Source organism: Branchiostoma belcheri, unplaced genomic scaffold, assembly GCF_001625305.1.
Source record: "Branchiostoma belcheri isolate BF01 breed outbred unplaced genomic scaffold, Haploidv18h27 scaffold24, whole genome shotgun sequence".
In the NCBI taxonomy this organism is placed as follows: Eukaryota; Metazoa; Chordata; class Leptocardii; order Amphioxiformes; family Branchiostomatidae; genus Branchiostoma; species Branchiostoma belcheri.
The window spans coordinates 1182980-1203268 of record NW_017803843.1 but is presented as its reverse complement, the minus strand read 5'-3'; the positions used below and the strand labels follow the sequence as shown (position 1 = coordinate 1203268).

The following is a 20289-nucleotide window of genomic DNA, read 5'->3' as shown; positions in this document are numbered from 1 at the left end:
GACTCATAGTACAAATGAACGAGCTGCCAATACGCTATGATTATAATGCATGGTATGACTGGATAATGTCAGCATCAACAAAGACCGAGTCAACACCTCTTTATGTCTCCTGCTATCATGCCCAACCATGCATGTTATGTCTGCTATGTCATGGTACATAACATACATGTAGTTCATGTGGTTCTGTTGCTGTGTGGACTGTGTGACTCAGGGATTGTTCATTTTGGAGGAGGAGGATATTAAGAAGACAGCCAACCAGCCGAGAGAGGGCCACCCTGAAGAGGTTCATGCTGTTATATATTAGCATAAATCTGGCAGCATGTGTGATCCAGCTTTAGCTGTTGATCCCTATGAACAAACAGTGACAGGTGTTTCATGTATGTGACTAAAGTGTAATGATGGGAGATAGTCAAGAATGACCTTTGACCTCTCAGTTCTGTTTTGTTGTCTAATAGGACAGTGCTTTTCCTCCAATGCATTGACAGATTTGTTCAGTCGAAGTTACAGATGTTTTGTGGTCATATTACAGTATGTCTTGTATAATTCCAGGTCATCTCTTGATGACCTTAGATTGTATATCTTAAGAACCTTCTCAGTTCTGATTTTTTTTACTGACGTGTCATACTATCGTTTAGATAGCAACACTGGCATACTTTCTAGTATTAGTATGGTTAGATGTTACATTCAACTAGTTTCAAATCATTCTGGGGATATTTACAATCTAATGTATCAGGTACTACATGTATATGTTGTGAAGTAGAACAACAAATGTAAATGTCCTAGCTATTACCCAGGCCATGACCATGTAGCAAGACAGGCTGCAGTTCTTGTTTTGACAGCCAGGGGTGACCCCCACCATGTCCAAGGTCACACATGTTGTAGCAGCTTCCTGCCATCTGCATTCCAACAGTGTCACATCAGCCCCCTGCCTCACTGCACTTCTCATCAGATTGTTGTTAATTCACATTGATCCGTCCTGACCTTTTAGGGCCATTGATAATGTATCATACCCTTTCCAGGGTTGTCCTTGAACCTCAGGCAAGGGATGTAATTCTCTTCTTACTGCCTGGCATACCTGGAAATATTTCATGTAGTCTAGTAGGTTTGATTTGATTATAACGGGTTGGGTAGTAATTTTAAGACCCTGTAATCAGGCGATGTCCTGAGTGATTCGATCACTGTGCTGGAATGTTCGGGTACATCCAGTGGAGAAATACCTGTACATAGCACAGGCCCTAAGGGGGCGTGGTAATACAGTTAGCCGGGTTTGTCTCCACAAATTGAGACAAGTGGACGGTTATGGCAGGATAATCAAATTAGGCCATACCTTTCTGTATAGCATGCAGGAGGCTCCCTATGGTAGATGACACAGGTTCGACTTGTCCGTCTATCTGTAATGTCTTGTTTATGTGGCTTCCTGCATAGTTTCCCTGACCCGAATTCCTCCGGGAGTCAGACAGTCTTAATCATGTTATTATTGGAGGGGACAGATGGAACCAGCACAGTGGAAGAGTCTCATATCCTCAGTCATTGATTCAGGCCTACACTACCAACTCATTGCCATGCAAATTGATACTGCAGTGTTAGAAACCCCCAGCATGATAGACTGACGACTGCTGACAGGTGACCATGAATGAAAAGTGTTAGCCAGTGTTACAAGTCCTGACAGTGGGGTGTATTTTTAGACCCCTGTCAGCACCAGCTTGGCATGGAGATCGCTAATGTTCCTTTTCACTGCTCCCCTCAGTTCAAGAATAGGTCCTCCAGTTGGAAAATGCTGGACGGGTATTGGCTGATCTGGCTGTGACCTCATCTGAATGTCTGCCATTATCCCTGGGGATCAGCATTCTTGATTGTATAACCAATTAGATGGGCTGCTGGGAGTCTGCGTGAGGGTTTGTACCCTGCTGAAATAATGCCTCTGCTTCTTCCCTACCCTTATTTGGCTACAGTTGTGGCCGTAATGTCTTTGTTCCTGGGGCAGTGCAAACGTGCATGTGGTACTTGCTACTCTCGACCGAGCTTTTAGTCGTTTTTTGATACGACTCTGTATGTGAGTGCTGTATCATGTAAGAACTGCTGTTGGCTGTTGTTGTAAGCTTTAACTCTGAGTGGCACTGCATGGCACATTTTAGTTATTTTGATGCACAGTTTGTTTAGAGTTCATATGAAGGATTTTTGTTTCAGGCTAGTGCCGATAATGCTGTATTGCAGAAACTACCTTCAGACGATAGTGTAGATGATACAGCCGAAAAGGTGTAGATTTGTTCCCATTTATCTGTTCTTTTCTGTTTCCATCTGGATGCCATTTTATATACATATACTCTATGCATGAAGTAGTTGAATTGTTTTCCTTTTCTTACTTTGTATCTATGTTAATGTTAGAATTCTCTTCTCATATTTCACATCTTCTTATTTCTCTATATTCCATCATCAGATGTTAAAATTATCCAAATCTGAAAAGACACCAGAGAAAAAACAGAAATCTTCCTCTGGCAGCAAGGTACCAGTCAACACATGGCTTTTACAAAACTCCAATATTCTGGACTTCTGTAGATTTTGCTCTTTGTTTAAAATCAATTTGATGATGTAGGCCAGATTTGAAGTTACGAGTGTCTAGCATCTCTTTTCCTCTCTAATTTTCTTTCTAATTTTCCTCGCTGTGAAGACCAAATCCTCCTCGAAAGGAGAAAAATCCAGAGGAAGCCTGAAAAAGTTTCTCAAATCCAAGGTACCTTTCTCTCTTAAAGCTGTTTGTTATCTTATCTTTCTGCAGCTGGCTTCATCAGACTTATCAAATTGACAGCCAAAACTGCTAGTACTGAACTTCACAGTTTGTCAAGATGTCTGTATGATTAAGATTCTCGTAAACATTTGACACATGAATCTTCAGTTTGTTTACATTTTACATCCCACAAGTACTCATTAGAAATTTTAACAAACGATAAGATTGAAATTTTTCTTTATTCTGTAATTTCACATTCATATCATTGTGAAGCCAGCTGTATTTAATGACATTCTTACTTAACTTTCCCTGTCACTCTTCATTTCTATTTGTAGTTTGTTCTGTTCTTTGCTTTTCTTTGTTGTTTGAACTCTCCACCTAAGTACCCATCTCTTCTACATGTGAAGTTTGCCAAGGGCAAGCAAGACCAGGCCAAAGAAGGCGAGGACGTATTCTTTTTCAGTGGCGATGAGGTACAGGTATCTGACATTTTCTGGAGGTTTTACCATGCTACCATTAGATATTGGAATTGATTTTGTTCTTATTTGGTATTTTAGGGTTCAGGTTAGCACATGTAGTAAATGTAAATGTAGTAAATGTAAAATGTAGTTGTAATGTCAATACATCAATCAGCAAGCTGTATGACTCGGTTGGATGTAGTCAGACTCAGTATTGAATTAGACAGTATTGGTAGAGAAATTATTTTCATCATGTTTATCTTTGGCTTTAACATCATTTGTTTACGATAAGTTGTATTGTTTAAGCCTTGGTTCCATCTTTCTTTTCTTTTTGTACCATTTCATACAAAGACTTTGCATTCTGCAAACGAGGAGAAGATAGACATGGGGGCAAACGAAAGTTCAACAGAGAATCATCAAGGGGTAAGGGGTGGATTTTCTGCTCCATACTATAGGTTGTTTTTCTTTCAAATTTGGTCTAATTTATATGCTTTGATTTAATTTTTATTAACAGTGTTTAGTTTATGTCCATTTCTGTGACCTCTTGATAGTACAGAAGTATGATAAGCCTGTGTAATATCATAACACTTCTTACATAATTCAGAACTTGAGACAACGGCCGCAGTCTGCTTATTTTAATGGGAGCCAGTCTACTTTAAATAGTCAGGTACACACGTGTATCTCATTTAAACCATTTCACCTGTGTCCAACTTTGAATAATACTTTCCTTTTGTTCTCTTCCCATCTTTTTTTCCTGTTCCTTGACCTTGACTCTTTCCATCTGACATGTCATTTCTGTACACAACTGCTCCTTAAAGATTACCCTGACCACAAGTGAAACTTCGCTGGACGTTGTGTCTGTGGACTCATCCACCGGTGGTTCTGAGGTAGCCTGGTGTTACCCTTATGTCTTCACTTTTTTTATTCATACAAGTTTGGTAGCATGTATATTATTAAACATATAATGACTATATTGATTGACATTGCATGTCACGGTGGCATTATATCGGGTAGAGCTACGTTGATTTACAAATGCTCTCCGTGTATTGTTTGTGAAATATTGACTGTAGTTAAGTGCTAGCTCTGTTGGAATTGCTTCATTGCAAGTTGTCAATTGGCACGTAAAAATAGATAGTGCCTTTTTTGCAGGAATCAGACAAATTGAAGAGGGGCAAAAAGAATGGTCTTGGTAGCCTGTTAAAGCGAGTAAGTGGTGGCTGACCACAAACATTCCTTATCTAACCCTGTTTTTACTGCCAGAAAACTTTGTTCTGATACTGTGTCATCATGTTCTTTACTGGTGGCACACACATGTATTTGTCAATGATCATGTGATTGATCAACTGTTTAGTTGTAATCATGTAGATATCTAATGGGTTAACTGTTTTCTTTAAGTGCTGCTATGACCCATAAGCTTGGTAATATTTCACTGGAACTGCCTGTAGATACTTGTCATAAAAGTTATGCATACATGTAATTCGGTCGACATGCTTTAATTCTCTTTGTATGCTCTATAGTACTAGTACCTTTACTCATGCCTTACCTTCCTCGTCTAAATCCATTATACCCTACTACTAGACTTTCTCACTGAAAAAAGTGAACACCAGTGTGGAATCAGCTACCGACAAATTAGAGGTATTTACTCCTCACTCTCTTTCTCTCTCTCTCTCTGTCTCTTGCTGGTTCTTTCCTTCTTGCACTGCTCATGCTGTCCTATGTACATGTACATATATGCACGATGTCGTTGCTGTTGTACTCCTGCAAACCCCTGCATTGCCTCTCCTGTCTGGGTATGCAGGCCTCCCCGCAGCCTAAAACACCTGATGGATTATGGGGCCTTCTCCCTGTCCCAATACAAGCTGCTGAGGTGTTGTATTCTTACCAGTACTTACATGTTACATGCAAATGTATAAATTTCTTTTCATTTGTTATCCTTTTTTATTTAGAACAACAATGTACAACATGTATACCTTTGCATTGCTGTCATTCCTTTTGCTTGATTCATTGCTATTTATCCATACCTTTTTTTCTATTCTGTAACCTTGGTGTCATTCTGCCTGTACTTTTCAAGGATCCTGATGGCACCTCTGAGGTCCCTACGGTTGTCCCAAATGTGACACCTGTGGCAGAAAGTGCCAAGTCCCAGCCAGAACCACTACCAGTTTGAAAGTTCAGAAACAATGTGTCAGTTAGACTCTAAACCAGAACCACCTGGTGACACTGAAGGCAAGCTAGAGGCTACCCCCCTCTCTGTCAAATCTGAGGATAAAATTATTAGTGTTACAAATTCTAAAGAAGCCGAACTTCCTACCGTAGAAACTGTCTTTAAAGCTGAGCAAAGTGGGCCAGATGTACTTAATATAGCTCCCAAAACAGAGGAGTCAGATGCTATTATCAAGTCTTGTGAACCTGAAACGTCTGGCTCAGAAATTGTCACTGAACTTGAGCAGAATGTTTGTGAGGTTGATACCAAAGCACACATAACACCAGTAATTGTTGGCAAAACTGAACCACATGAAGTTCCTAAAACAAAGGCTGGTATCACTGCTGAGCAAATCGGACAAGACAGAAATACTGAAACTCACATAGTACAAGCAGAAAGTTCAACCAAATCACAGAAATCTGATGCTGATATTGAGGCTCATGTCAACCAATTTGAGTTGGATACAATAAATCAGTCAGAAGTGTTAGCAGAGGCTGATAATGTGGATATGGAAGTCTTGTCCTCTGAAAATCTGGGGTCAGAAATTATTTGTCAGGAAAAACATGTTTCTGAAATCACATCACATGTTGAAGAAGATAATACCGAGGTCACATCTCAAGTAGAAAGCCCTGATATAGGAGTTCAACCTGAACTAGAAAAACCTCAGGGAAATGTCACAAGCCAGCCCAAAACTGTCAGCTCCGAAACAGAACACGTCCCTAAACCTCATGCTGTCATAGAACCACCCCCACAACTGGAGATACCACAGGAGGCAGTTGATACTCCATCAGACTCTACTTTACAGGAGGTACACTTTTGAAAATGATACAACGCATTTTATGGCCTACCATTCTTTATCATTATTGTTGTGCCTTTCCTCGTTGTTCTTGATTTAATTTTGCACAAACACTATTTTTGTTCCTTCTGTGACATGATCAGCTTTCTTCCCTTTTGCTACACTTCCAGACCACACCAGCAGTTACCATTAATAAAGTAGATCTGCTTCCGGAAATACCAGCTGTTGAGGTATATGTTCATTGTGGTATATGCTGCCTGCATGGTTGATGCTTTAATGATTTGTGCTACCGGTATACAGTAGGTTTGGTTGGTATCTTACTAAGATAGTTCTCTCTTTACCTCTCCCCTCTGTGGAACAGTGTCTTGAAGATGAAATCTTCCCCCTGTCTGAGGACCTGTCACTGGCAGAGTCAACTAAATCAGAACAGGGAAAAGATACGCATGAAAAGGTAGCAAATGTAGAACAGCATGTATTGAAGGTACTACACAAATGTATATGTACACAAAAAAGGTATACTGCCTCCAGGCTATAATACACAGGTGCAACAACTATTCTCATCCAGTACTTTTTTGTTGATCAATCTTAAAAGTGTATGGATGTGTGTCAGATATCAACACATACTCAAAGTTGGGATGACTGTCAGTAGTATACAGTTATGTTTAGCTTTGCCAGTTGCATGTAATACCATGTAGATCTTAGTTATTTAAATTACTTCACCCTGTTAAAGTAAGCCGTTTTTACCAGATTTGTGCTGGTCACAGGGTTAGGCGGCAGGAAAGATGTACTGACTGTCCTTATGTTTACCCATTGTTTACTCTTACAAAAGGAATTGGCTGCAGACTTGCCAAAACTAGCTTCCAAACAGCTGGTTGACTTGGACGATGTTTCCATCTTAGACACAGATGACTTGGAGGTCGGTTATAGCAGCTCTAACCCTGTCGTGTGGCTTGTTAACCCTATAATATCAGGCAACAGCTGATACACTTTCAGAACACTGCAGTGAAATGAAAGTCTCTCACAACAATTCTACTCTGCACATTTTGCATGGTAACATAAGTAAGCACTCCATCCAAAGCAACAGATCACATGTATATGCTGGACCTAAACACTAAGTTAAATAGTTGGGAATATTATCATAATAGTAGACGACGTTGAATGCTACTGAGTTTTTATGTATCTTTGGAATGGCTGATTACTAAAAGCCTCTCATGTTTGAACTACTTCTACCTGCTTTCTTTTTACATCCTACAAAGATTGTGGAATGTGGATTTGAAGATAATACAGAAGATGACTCAGTCTTTACGGATGAGGTATAATATGATATGCAAACTTCATTTTTTATTGCAATGGGTTCCAAAATATTGACAGAGCTAACTTCTATTCTTCTAGTCTTTTATGTTTCTGTTTTTCTGCTTGTTTGATTGATTGCCTTGCTGTTCTGATGTGTTTATTTTTGTGTTGTTGTTTTTTTGTGCAAAAGTGTCTGTCACTATCTAGCTCAGCATCCACAAGGGATATTGAACCTTTAAAAGTGACATTCAGTGACAACATTGATGTAAGTTGTCAGTCACAATGGAGTTTTACACTTTTACCTCGCATTAACTCGCTTGGCCAACAGTTTCTTTTATTTTCTTGACATTTCTTGTACTCCGTTTGGTACATCAGTATGCTGCAGGGGGGCAAAAGGAGCCTAAAGATGATACTTCCTGTGACACGCTTTCGGAATTTAGCCTTGAGGTATCTTTTGTGCCAAATCTGCTTTCCTACATTTCTTTTTGCCCGTTTTATTTTTGCTGTCCTTTTTTGTCCTGATACAACTGTCTGGTGCTCCTTTCATCTATGTCTATGATTGTATTCATTTTAATACAAAAGTTATTTCTCACCCTGTGAAGAGCGACCCACCAAAAAGTGAAGATTTTGCATCGGAACCGAAAGCAAAACAACAGTCAAAGACAAAGTCGCCTAAATTGAAGAAGGTACAATAATGCCACATCATGAATGCCGCTGTATCTCTTATATTTTCTCATTTCTTGTCATTTTGTACTTTGCACAGTTTTGAAGTGTGTCTCTTTCCAACTTGTTTTTTGTGGGTGTGTACTATTACTAGGAGTCTGCCAAGCCTGGTTCCAAGCAACCTACCCCAAAATCTTCTAGTAAGGAGTCAGCCACAGAGAAAGGCAGCAAGGTAGATGGATAGGCCTGGGTGTACTTTCAACATGCCAGCATTTTTCCTAGTTCCTTGTCATGTGGTAACAGTTGAATAGTTTCAGAAGAAGATTGAAAAGTAAGTTGTCAGACTTGAGATGTGCTAGGTGGGAGCCTGATCTGGACAGTTCACGTACAAGCATGACATATGATAGGCATTTATAATGTTTGTAGCTGTTTTCTGATAGACTGGATTATTGCCTTATATAATCTCCTGCACAAGTAACCTCTGCATACACATGTGTATCTGTCTAAAAGTCTTGTACATGTAGACTGCCAGTGGTACTGTAGTAGTAAATTTAACTGTGACAGTTTCTGCCAGGTTGCTTGTTTTTGTCATTTTCTTTTTCTTTCTATGACAAAATGTAGAAGCCAGAGGCAAAGACCCCGTCCACTCCTAAAGCAACACCCAGGAGCATGAGAAAGTCCTTATCAGAGGTGAAAAATGGTGTAGAAAGTATTTTACTAATCCTTGTAGTAGTTGTTGAGTCATTGGTCATGAGGGAATGTTGCACATTCATCATTGATGGTTGTGGTTGTTCCTACTGCACTTTGTACCTACATGTAGCCCAGACCAACTTACATGTAACATACTGCTCGCTGTGTGTGTATGGAATCTCTGTAATGGTAGGAAACAGTACTCATTTCACTAGACACTAACTTCTTCAACTTATTTTCTCTCTGTGTCCTTTCTCTTTCTGTCCTTCTTTCATGGCCTCTGATAATTGCAGTCCTCGTCTCCACACAAGACAAAGAGAACTGTCTCTTCCGTAGCTAAAGAAATCGTGAAAGAGACCCTGAAAGAGGCTGTCGAGTCTACGCACAAGCCGCGCTCACTTAGGGACACAGGACATTCTACTACAGTTGAGTCTTCGTTAACTTTCAAGGGCAGGTTTTGTGGAGTGGAGGTTTTGACTGCTCAGAGGATCACAATCACTGTACTTCTTTTATTTGTCTTGCTATCCCTAACATTTATGTGCCTCTAATTTGTCACTAAGCACACTTTCTTCACCTTAGGACACTGGCAAAGGGAAAGCCCTCATTGCTAAACCTGTGCTGCGACGGTCTTTCCCTTCTGCTGAGGTGCTCACTTCTCTCAACCCCTTACTCATACTAAGCTGTGTCATAAAAAACATTGTAGAAATAACCTCTGGGATTTATTGGCATCTTTGTTGTATGTTCGTAATCATCCTACACGTTCATTTTCATCTTTCATTCTTGATCATTCTTTTGTCAAATTGTAAAAGTCTGCTGTCTATAGATATGTCATCTTCCCTGATTTTTCTCAGGGACCTGACAAACAAAAAGAGAACAAGAAAGTCCTGCAGCGATCTATGTCAGCATCCAACACTGAGGTGCTTTTATGTTTGTTCCATTCATTTTTCTCTTCCTTTTGATCTTTCTTTCTCTCCCAATATCATATCATTTGACTCTATAAGAGGCATATCTTTTCCTGAAGTAAAGAATTTCTGAACTTCTACTCATGTAGGATAACAAGGAAAAGAAGACAACAACTCCCAAAACAACTCCCAAGTTACAAAATAAGAAACAAGGCAGTGGAGAGGTTCTTATTTCTTTTATTCAAGGCTTCATCAGATAGTCTGTAATGAGTGATATTGAATGTCTTGTTTGATGATCTGATCATGTTTGCTTTGTAGTCACGACACTAGTGCTGTTTAAAATGCATTATATTGATCAATAAGCATGGAGTTCTACTTGAGAAGACTACATGTATATGGTATAGTTTCTATAAATTGCACGCATGTACAAAATGTATATGGCTCATACAATCAAATTGTAGATAGGAACATCTTCTGTTAGTTCTGTTAACATACGTGCAGCAGGTTTGGTTTGGTCCATGGTGATGTACATGTACAAATGGCATCCATGATGTGTGCATGGTTTGATTTGCTGGAGCTGTTCCTGTACATTGTGTTGATCCTGATACATGTAGTGTTATGTTTGCACATGAAGGATACTTCTAGGGCAAAGCCAGCAACACCTAAAACAAGACCTCGTGCTTTGTCAGAGGTGATTATAAATTCTGCATTGAATTTTTTTCTACACGAGTGCTATGTGAAATCAGAATCATCTTATGGTGTACAACTTGAGTATGAAAGACCTTTGACATGCCAGCTCACTAATGTGTCTGTGTATATTGGAGCACCCATACATTCTTGATAGTTAGGTTGATGTTGTCTGCTTTGGTAGATGTTTAGAAAGTACATTTTGTACAGTACTGTAGTGTCAAACTTATCGTTGCTCTTGACAGTCTGACTACACAAGTACTTGATAGTTATGCTTATGGCCTTGATGATAACTGTCCCCCTCCCACTAGTCCTGCTAACATGTCAGTCTAATGTGCCCTTTTCAAGCGAAAAGACCTGAGTAAGAGTGCCCCAACCACCCCTCTGGCTAGACCCCGCTCTCTCTCCACAACTGAGGTATATCTCCCATATCTGTCCTCTTCAAATTCTAAGTAAACCCACATTAATCTTTCTAGTGCATTACACATGCTTACTTTCCCTATCTTACCTATATACATGTACCTGACTCACTTCAATCTAAAGCGAAGGGAAACAAGCGCACCCCCCACCCCAAAGGGCCGACCTCGCTCCTTTTCTACCACAGAGGTAACATCCTTAACTCCCCTTTATCATTTTTTCTACTATCTCTTTCTTTATCCCTGTGTTTCCTTTTCTTTCTCATTATCTCCTCAAAACCCTAATAATAGGATTGGCAACTTGCCTATCGAATATGCACTGTTAACTTGTGTGTGCTGTTTTGTGACTTGAAGAAAAAGGGCATGTCTGCTCCAACTACACCAAAGACAAGACCCAGATCCCTTTCTACTACTGAGGTATTAATAACACTCTCTCACACATAACTCTGCTTTAGGACAGTTTGCAAATGACTACCTTTCCATGCATTGTTGAACTGTGCATTGTTGAACACCTTGAATGCGATCCTCTAACCGCTTCCTTGCCTTTACATGTAACTTTAAGAAAAAAGATGTGAAAGCTCCTCCAACCCCAAAGATCAGACCCAGGTCTCTTTCTACTACAGAGGTGATTAATTTATCTCTATTTTTTTTTTTACTTACTCTATGCTATAGTTTTGTTTCTTGAATTTTATAACTTACTTCCCTGTCCTCTTAACTGAAAAACCTATCCTCCCTTTTCCCTTCCAAAGAAGAGGACTACTCCTGCTTCTGCAGCACCCAGCACTCGACCCCGGTCCTCCTCTACTACTGAGGTATCCTAACCCTTCTTCCCATCCCTTCTCATCATTACAGTCATGTCGTTAACATTTACCTAAAAGTCATGCTCTCAGGGATGTTCCATCCAAATATACCAGGTTGTGGGTACAGTCAGAAATCAGAAACATCTTGATCGTTGTTGGAACTGTCTGCTTCTTTGCCACCCCAGCCCTTTTGTATTGCATAACTGTACGCACTAAGCAGCAGCTAACTGATAACATGTCCAACTTCTGTAACCGTCAGCCCAAGAGAAAAGGTGAAAACCCCTCAGTGACGGTGAAGCCAAGACCTCGCTCCCTCTCCAATGCTGAGGTACTAATTCCCCTCTGCTCTGTAGTCACGTTGCCTTAACTGTCTACCCTACTAGCATCTTTAACAAGCTTTTCTGTATGATGAGTTGTCAAAGTCCAAGCTGTGATACTTCCTTCTTACCACAGAGGGACAGGAGAAACAAACCTGAACCAACAACCCCAAAGTCAAGGCCTAGAGCAGAGGTGATAGAATTCATTACAACACTCTACAATACACAATCTTTCTATGACTAATCGTAATGTTCTTCTGTTTCTTTTCTCTTTGTGCCTGTCCTTCCTTTGTTTTTGTTTTTTTTCTGACACATCTCACCCCCCCACGGTTTTCTGTAGCGAGACAAAAAGTGTTCAAGTGAACCCCCCACCCCAAAGTCCAGACCCCGGTCCCAGTGCAACCTAGCTGAGGTGATACATGTACATCCCTTATGGAATGTGTGTGGGCTTTGTATGGTTATTGTAATGAAGCTGCTACAGTGTGTGACATGTTACATGATGGCTGTGATAATCATAATTTCCGATCTTTACCCTTTGGACTTGTTTGATAACAGTATGGTTTGACTCCATGCATTCTTTCCCTCTTCCCCTGTCTATAATTCTAGACAAAAAGCAAGAAGCAAACCAATGATATAATGACCCTTGCAACCCAGTGGGAACAGCTGCCCACTAAGTTCTCCACTTTCAAGGTTTTCGCTTTGCACACTTCTGCTTATTTTGCAAAGATTGTTGCTTGAGAAGTCAAGGATAAAATTAACAGTTAACTGTTGGTATACTAAGTTTTCACTTTGTTTTCTTGTTTTTTTTTTCTCTGTGCTCTTATGTTGTTTTTCCCTATCCTACATTTCCCACCTCATTTCTGTATTTCCTTGTACACTGACACAGCAGAAATCAAAGCTATCTCGGGAGGCTTCAATAGACGAGGGTACTGCGGAGACATGTAAGGTAGAGGTGGCAGATGTACAGGCAGTGCCTGAGGCTGAGGTAGAGCTTACTAAACTGTCTTTACTTGTGGCTTTGTACTTTTGTTCATGTTTTCACACATTTACTCTATGTGGTAAGTGATGACCTATCTTTTCCTTTGCTGAGGTCCATGCAGTCTTAACTGTGTTTCATATCTTCAATCTGTTTGATTTTCTTCTTAAAATAGTTTCCTATACCTGCTGAACCCAATGGCCCGACCAAAGTCACGGTGCCCCCAAAATCCACCGTTGTGGAGGCCAAACCAGTGGAAATCCCCCAGCCATGTGCACCAGCCCAGGTGATGCACAGTGAATAAGCCTGCCTGGTGTTGTGTAATTCTTTGGTAGACTGGTGCGCAGCTTGAGTGTTGCTGTCATAACAGCATGAAGCTTTATGTGTTAACTGGAGTGCAGGGGTATTCAACAGTCCCATCTGTTGTACTAAGTTCCTGCATAGATCCTGTATACTGTACTGTAGCCAGTTTTTTGTTACATTGTACATGTGATATTTGTGCTGATTACATAGAGGTACAACCATTAGTAATGATATGACAGTCCACAATAATCCTCAATGATAATGTCAGTTGGTAACATGTCAACCTTGCCTACAGTTTCTGTCCTTGTCTGCTAGGCACAACCGTGTACTAACCCAAATGTGTACTGTGTTGTTTTGTGTTGTATGGCATCAGGATTGAAGTCTAGACCTGAAACACAACACTGTCTTGGTGATACACATACTTTTAATAGTTTGGAACAAAGATTTTGTGAACATATTATATATATATTCTGTATGACAGAGAAGGTTGTTAGCTATGTTGGGTCCCGATCTAAAATGCCTATTAAGGTAATTTACACATTATACCTTAAATAAGTTGAGAGTGGAACTTTGCTGTATGTTTCATACATGTACAAAATGTATGTCTGACCTCTGTGTTTTAAAAGCATGGAGAGTTTTTCAATGGTGACATACATGTATTTTACATGTGACAGCACACACCAGCATGTCGCTGTACAAGCATGCACTTTCTGTCACAGTTGTCTCCACTTGTCTTCACCTATCATTCCATCCCAGGCATCTCCACTACCCACTGTGTTAGCATGTTGCTTGCTGTGTGTGAGTCTAAATGTTGATAAACTCGCCACTTTCAGACTCCTGATGCAGAGACCAGCAAAGGCAAGCCCTCTCCCAGACCGTCCCCGCCTCGGCCCACAGAGTCTTTCGCTCCCAAGTCATCCAAACAAGACGAGGGCATTGTACAGGTAAGTCTCATCTGGAAAGCCATGTTGGTATGACAGATCTTGGGTGGACTTGATCCTATGATATTTAGTGCTATGCATTATATCTACATGTATAAGCATAAAAAATCTAGCCTGGGTACCATTCGGATTTTCGCTACGCAACGCTCGAAAAAGTGATTTTTTCGAGTGTGCGTAGCGAAAACCCGGATGGTACCCAGGCTATGAAAAATCAAGACAATAGAAAAGTTACAATCATCATAATGACTATGGTTACTAGTATGTGCACAGGTACAGAGCACCCCCATGAAACTCCTTCCTCTTCGCCCCCGCCGTTCTGCTTCGCCCCCGCCCCGTTCTGCTTCGCCCCCGCAAAAAATCTGCTTCGCCCCCGTCGTTCCTCTACGCCCCCGGCGCAATTTTGCTTTGCCCCCGTCCTTCTGCTTAGCCCCCAATGGCGGCACAGCTCACAGTCGACACGAAAATCGTCTGCAAAATAACAATAAAGGCTGTGCCGCCAAATTTAAAGTAGCCCATGCTCCGGCAAACATTCTGGACCACCTTTCTGCCAAGTGGCGTTGCACAAATCCTTCCCATTCAAAAGTTTACCCCTTCCTCACGGCCCGTCAGTGGTTCTTACGTTTATAAGTACTGGCGTTTATAAGTACAGCCGTGAGTGAAATTTCCCGCCAGTACTTATAAACGTAAGAACCACTGACGGGCCGTGAGGTAGGGGTAAACTTTTGAATGGGAAGGATTTGTGCAACGCCACTTGGCAGAAAGGTGGTCCAGAATGTTTGCCGGAGCATGGGCTACTTTAAATTTGGCGGCACAGCCTTTATTGTTATTTTGCAGACGATTTTCGTGTCGACTGTGAGCTGTGCCGCCATTGGGGGCTAAGCAGAAGGACGGGGGCAAAGCAGAATTGCGCCTGGGGCGTAGAGGAACGACGGGGGCGAAGCAGATTTTTTTGCGGGGGCGAAGCAGAACGGGGCGGGGGCGAAGCAGAACGGCGGGGGCGAAGAGGAAGGAGTTTCATGGGGGTGCAGAGGTTGTGTGTTGGTTTCAATGTACAAGTTGCAGAGAAAACATGGATGATAGTCAGCATATCTCCCTCCCCTCACACAGTTGTTGCGGTACTCCCAGGCTGATCAGGATGCTGCTGTCAAACTCGCAAAGGAAGAGGTGGAAAAGGAGGTCGGTTTCTATCTTGACTGTCAGACAATCGTATGTTGAATACTGGTATCTGTTGTACATACGGAGTTCTTATAATGTGGGATAAATGTTATCTCCAAGCAGATCGTACAGTGGCAAGGCTGTGACCATTGGCCAAAGTAGTGGCTAATGGTCACTCCCTGCTAATGGTTACAGCCTTGCCACCGTGGAATCTGCTTGGAGATTAGGATGAATAAATGTTTCAGGTAAAAATGATGTCTGAACATTGAACTGCTGATCAATACATATAATTACTGGTTCAAGCTGGTCATCAAGAATGGATAACTAAGGTTTTGTGATGATTGAGTTGTAGATAACTGTTGAAACTGGTATCTACATGTATCTAACCCTGTCCCTGTGTGACACAGTGGGCGATCAAGATGTCTGTGCGAGACCTGGAGTTCCAGGAGGTCTGCAGACAGAAGGAGGAGTCTCTGAGAGACAACCACGAGATGAAGTAACCGTCTCTCTTTTACTGCTTGTACTTTGTGCTCAGTCTTATAGTAGTGAGGTAGCAGCAGGTTCAGTTGTGAAGGAGATAAAACACACCAAGGAAATCTGTCTTTATACTATTTGGAGCTATAGTGTACTACCATTTGCTTTAATTTTTGACGTTCATCATTTGTGTGTGCAGACTGAAAAAGTGACTTGCAGTAAAAGTTTTGTTTTTATCTCATAGGAAAGTGGTTGAAGGCTATGAGAGAACTATACAGCAGATGATTGGTAAGTCACAGTTTGTTTTATAGTTAAAACCAATTTATTATGAATAGATTTAAGTTTATCACAGATGCTGGTAGTATTGGTATCGTAGATTATCATAGACAATGTGTTTTACAATGTCTTACCATCAAATGATAATAAAACCTTTAAATTTCTTATACACTGGTTATAAATAATGATTTACAACTGTCCATTTTACAACAAGACTGTAATTGTAATGAGCTGTATAATTGGAAGGTTGGTACAAGGTGGTTCATCAAATGGTGAACTAGTTTACTCCAGGTGTTTAGTACACTGTTAGGCACTACTTGCTTATGCGATTACCAGACTACTGACTTCTCTTTTCTTCTTGTCTCACTGCACCACGTGGTGTGTCCTTGATGTCATGTCTTCTGTCCTCCTGTCCTTGGCTCTCTTCTTCCTTCCATTTGTGACATCTCAGACAAACTTGACCACCTTGAGGCGGACAGGTTAAAATTTGAGTTTGGTAAGTATGCATGTTTCCAGCTGCTGTTGATTTGTCAATGGCACAGTTGGAAAGCCAAAAGTCCAGAAATTTGCACATTTTAGTTTAATTTAGCCCGGGTAACTTAGCTCTAACATAACCTGCTTTTGCCTGTGCATGCTGACCTTTATACACATCTGCCTTTATGCTCATTTGCTGACACCAGTTTTGACGGAGACTGAGTAGAGTATGAGTTTGGTTTTGAAGAGGTGTGTCTGGGCAGAACTATGTTTACCAGGCCAAAGAGTCTTCCAAGATTTCTGTAATATACATGTAAAGATTAAAGGAATATGTTTGGCCTTAAGAGGACTTCCTTGGTTAGAAATTCAGACTCAACATGCGCTGGTGGTCATGACATTTCAACATCAGGTGGCCCAGAGAAATATCAGGCATCAAGATCTGTTAACTTAAAAAGCTCTTTTCATATCATTCTCTGCAGTCAGGCATGTTTGACAGGTCAAAGCTACTGCTGCTGCAACTGTAGTACCATTTAAAAGCTGAACGTTCACATTCTGGCATTCCTTTAGTTTTCCAGCTCCCCAGAATGCATGCTTGCACTTTTTTCTGTTCCTTCTTTTTTGTCTTTCTTTTAATTTGACTGAATTTTATTTATTTGATGTCTTGTGGCTGTTTTCTGGCTTCATATTCCTTTTTCCACTGCCTGTGAGAGTTGCACTGCTGCATGTGAAACACAGTATCGAATGCTTCTCTTTCTGCATGTAAGTAATAATGTCATCCTGCATGGGCTGCTGCAGCAGAGGTTCACATTGTTTCTGTCATTAACATCCCATCATGTTTTGCTCATGTCATTGTTTTCTTCTACAGAGGACAAAAGTTTAACAAAAGAGAACAAGATGCAGCTCATCAGAGAAAAAGAACAGGTAAGTCTTAGTCTTTTTTCATATTTCAGTGTTTCCTTTGTGAAAGTACCTTCAAAAGACTGATTCATCAGTTGTTAAAGTCCTGAAGAAAAAGCTTTTAACCGTATTTTTGTTCAAGTCTGAAATAATTCACTGCAATTAGTGTCTGTCTATACTGTATGCTTATGGTACCACCAGTTGTGACCTATTGAATGAAATGAAATATTACACATGTACTAACTTAATGCCTTTCTTCACACAGGCTCTGGAAGACCTAGCCAGCGTAGAGAAATCTTTCAGTGACCTACACAAGAGATATGACAAGCTGAAGGGGGTTGTAGAGGGGCTAAAGAAGGTGAGAAACTACATGTTTGAGTGTTATTATATACATGTGTACATACTGTACATGTATTGACTCCTTGATTTTTTAATGTTATTTCAAACTGATTGACTCTTGTTATTTCTCTTATCCTCTATCAGAATGAAGAAACTATGAAGAAGTGTATCCAGGAGTACCAGACTAAACTGAAGAAGCAGGAGCAGAGATATCAGTCCCTCAAGTCACATGCTGAGGAAAAAATCGAGAGGTGAGACTTCCATTAACTTTACATGTCCAGTACTGACCAATGGGTAATCACAGTCTTTGGATTAATTTTATCAGTCATTGTTTGCCAGAAAAAGGGGGCTACAGATGGTACTCATCATATATACACTTCTGTCAAGAGTCTGAAGAGAGAGTTTTTTTACTGCTTCATAGATATGTACTGATGTTTTTGTAGCATGCATGTGTGCTGTAAGCTAATCTTGAGAGTTTGTTTTCCTCAGTGCCAACCAAGAGATTGATAGGGTGAGGAAGGCAAACCAGACGGAGGTGATGGCTCTGCAGGCACAGCTGAAGAGAGCGGAGACCAAGGCAGCCAGTCTGGAGAGAACAGTGGAGCAGCAGGTACATTTACAACTCCTGATGCTCTACATACTTCATACCTCTAGCACATTCAGTAGCATAGCCAGGGTGTGTTCATTGCCTGTTCAGTGTACATTTTAGATATGTTTGTTGGAGAGCAAGTGTACTGAATAATTGGTAGACAAATGCTACCTAATTACAGCCGACGAAACTGATTTGACCAACAATGTGTTCCACTGAAAATGGTTAATGTTTTAGGTTTTGTCTATTGACTCGTTGTTTTTCCTTGCAGGCTCAAGAAAATAAAGAGCTGACTGCCATCTGTGATGACCTGATAGCCAAGATCGGAGGGAAGTCCTGAAACACCACCCAGTACATTATTCCGTACAACTTGTCTGGTTTCAACAGTCATTGCTTTTGATTAAATGGAGCCCAAATATCAAGTGTGCTTACTGAGTTTGATTTGGTTGTCAGGCAAGTTCCTAAGTAAAGACAATGTTGAAAATTATTTATGATTGACAAGCCACGCCCTATTTGATGGTCATACTTTTGTAAAGGTATCAAAGTATCCTTGGTGCTTGATGCACATGTTCTGACATCTTTTGTACAGCTTTCTGTTAGCTACAGCCTTTCACCACTCTTGGTTTTCCCTTGGTATTTATTGCAAATGTTAGGAAGAGGAGCAACTGTTGAACAAATGGACAGCTTCACAAAGCTGTGCATTTCAGGGAGCTTGCTTCCCATGCAATAAACTCTGTAGCTGTAACAATTTCTACTGTACAGTTCAACTGTCAAATTAGCTTATGTATGGAACTTGAATGTTTAATCTCCTTCTGATTGGTTATAGAATGTTGAATCAGTGAGTCAGTAATTGGGGACGGGGAGAAGTAGAGTAGGTGAGAGAAATTAAGAAAACAAGATGACATTTGTAATGATTGAACTAATATGTAACATTTGCATGGGGAGTGAGGGGTACGGGGGACAATTAGAAGTCAAAAGAGGGAGAAACACAAAGCTCCTTTTTGTTCCCACCAGTTTTCTGCACACTGAGATGATCCAGGTGATCTTCTTTGTGGGAACATTCAGACTTGGTTGCTAGAGACTACATATACTTGCTTTATGATAAGGGATACTGTAAAGGTCAGTGTTCAGAGTTGAAGTGCCAAGGTCAGGGTTAGACTATGCACATGTACTCCTGGTTAGGAAGAGACTGTATATTGAATAGTCACAAATAAGAAGTATGGTAGAAGACACATGATTGCAACAGAAGTGATGTTGTACCCTTTCAACATGATCACTGAGAGTTTTTAGAAGTATGAAACTATGTATAGATACTGTTTGAACAAGGATAGTCTTCCCATGTTAATATATGATATTCTGCCTTCCATGTTCTTTTGTACCATAGAAGCTTCCCCAACCTAGAAATATCCCAAACCTTACCTTTTGCTTAAACCTATTCTGTTAAAACCTTAGAAGCTTGCTTTCTCAAAAAATTACTTTTTAAAGACAGACATCGAAAATGTTAGTATGTAGTCATTCAGCATCTTCTTTATAAGTAATGTTTGGTGCTCAGAATGTGTTGAAATGTACAATGCTATTGTCTGTGTTACGCCTCATTTTTTCTCAGGACAACATACATGTGATATACAAATAGCAAAGCTCTCACTGAAACTCCCACATCCCTTTGTGATTGTCCCACCCCACCCCACCTGTCAGCTGTACCCCATGTGACATCCCTTCAGCCTGTCATAGTCACCACTATTTTTGCACAAATGTGTAAATACAAATCCCTGTACTGACCAGTGGATCCCAATAACAGTTACGTGTTGTGAAATGTAGAGCAACATTGTCAACATGCCGATGCTTGTCGTAATGTATGTCTCCAGCAATGACCAGTGAACTACAACGTATGTGTGAGTTAGGTTTTGTACATAAG

General features: G+C 40.6%; 1 protein-coding gene across 1 annotated transcript in view; it reads left to right on the top strand.

The window, feature by feature from the left end:
• Positions 1 to 19797, top strand: part of LOC109471099 (serine/arginine repetitive matrix protein 2-like) — a 29537-nt gene extending 9740 nt beyond the window's left edge. The window contains 45 exon segments of the mRNA XM_019770309.1: positions 2188 to 2256; positions 2438 to 2503; positions 2669 to 2731; positions 3133 to 3204; positions 3535 to 3606; positions 3788 to 3850; positions 4002 to 4070; positions 4333 to 4389; positions 4762 to 4818; positions 4982 to 5050; positions 5255 to 5340; positions 5342 to 6194; positions 6353 to 6412; positions 6544 to 6633; positions 7012 to 7098; positions 7439 to 7495; positions 7666 to 7740; positions 7851 to 7922; positions 8078 to 8161; positions 8293 to 8370; positions 8760 to 8828; positions 9680 to 9745; positions 9880 to 9954; positions 10365 to 10421; positions 10766 to 10834; positions 10961 to 11023; positions 11188 to 11250; positions 11396 to 11458; positions 11583 to 11645; positions 11893 to 11961; positions 12087 to 12143; positions 12291 to 12362; positions 12557 to 12640; positions 12837 to 12935; positions 13102 to 13212; positions 14063 to 14173; positions 15278 to 15346; positions 15733 to 15821; positions 16044 to 16087; positions 16527 to 16571; positions 17415 to 17470; positions 17712 to 17804; positions 17930 to 18036; positions 18275 to 18395; positions 18646 to 19797. Coding sequence (XP_019625868.1) covers positions 2188 to 2256; positions 2438 to 2503; positions 2669 to 2731; positions 3133 to 3204; positions 3535 to 3606; positions 3788 to 3850; positions 4002 to 4070; positions 4333 to 4389; positions 4762 to 4818; positions 4982 to 5050; positions 5255 to 5340; positions 5342 to 6194; positions 6353 to 6412; positions 6544 to 6633; positions 7012 to 7098; positions 7439 to 7495; positions 7666 to 7740; positions 7851 to 7922; positions 8078 to 8161; positions 8293 to 8370; positions 8760 to 8828; positions 9680 to 9745; positions 9880 to 9954; positions 10365 to 10421; positions 10766 to 10834; positions 10961 to 11023; positions 11188 to 11250; positions 11396 to 11458; positions 11583 to 11645; positions 11893 to 11961; positions 12087 to 12143; positions 12291 to 12362; positions 12557 to 12640; positions 12837 to 12935; positions 13102 to 13212; positions 14063 to 14173; positions 15278 to 15346; positions 15733 to 15821; positions 16044 to 16087; positions 16527 to 16571; positions 17415 to 17470; positions 17712 to 17804; positions 17930 to 18036; positions 18275 to 18395; positions 18646 to 18714 — 4083 coding nt within the window. The 3' untranslated portion in view covers positions 18715 to 19797.
• Positions 19798 to 20289: the final 492 nt, after the last annotated feature.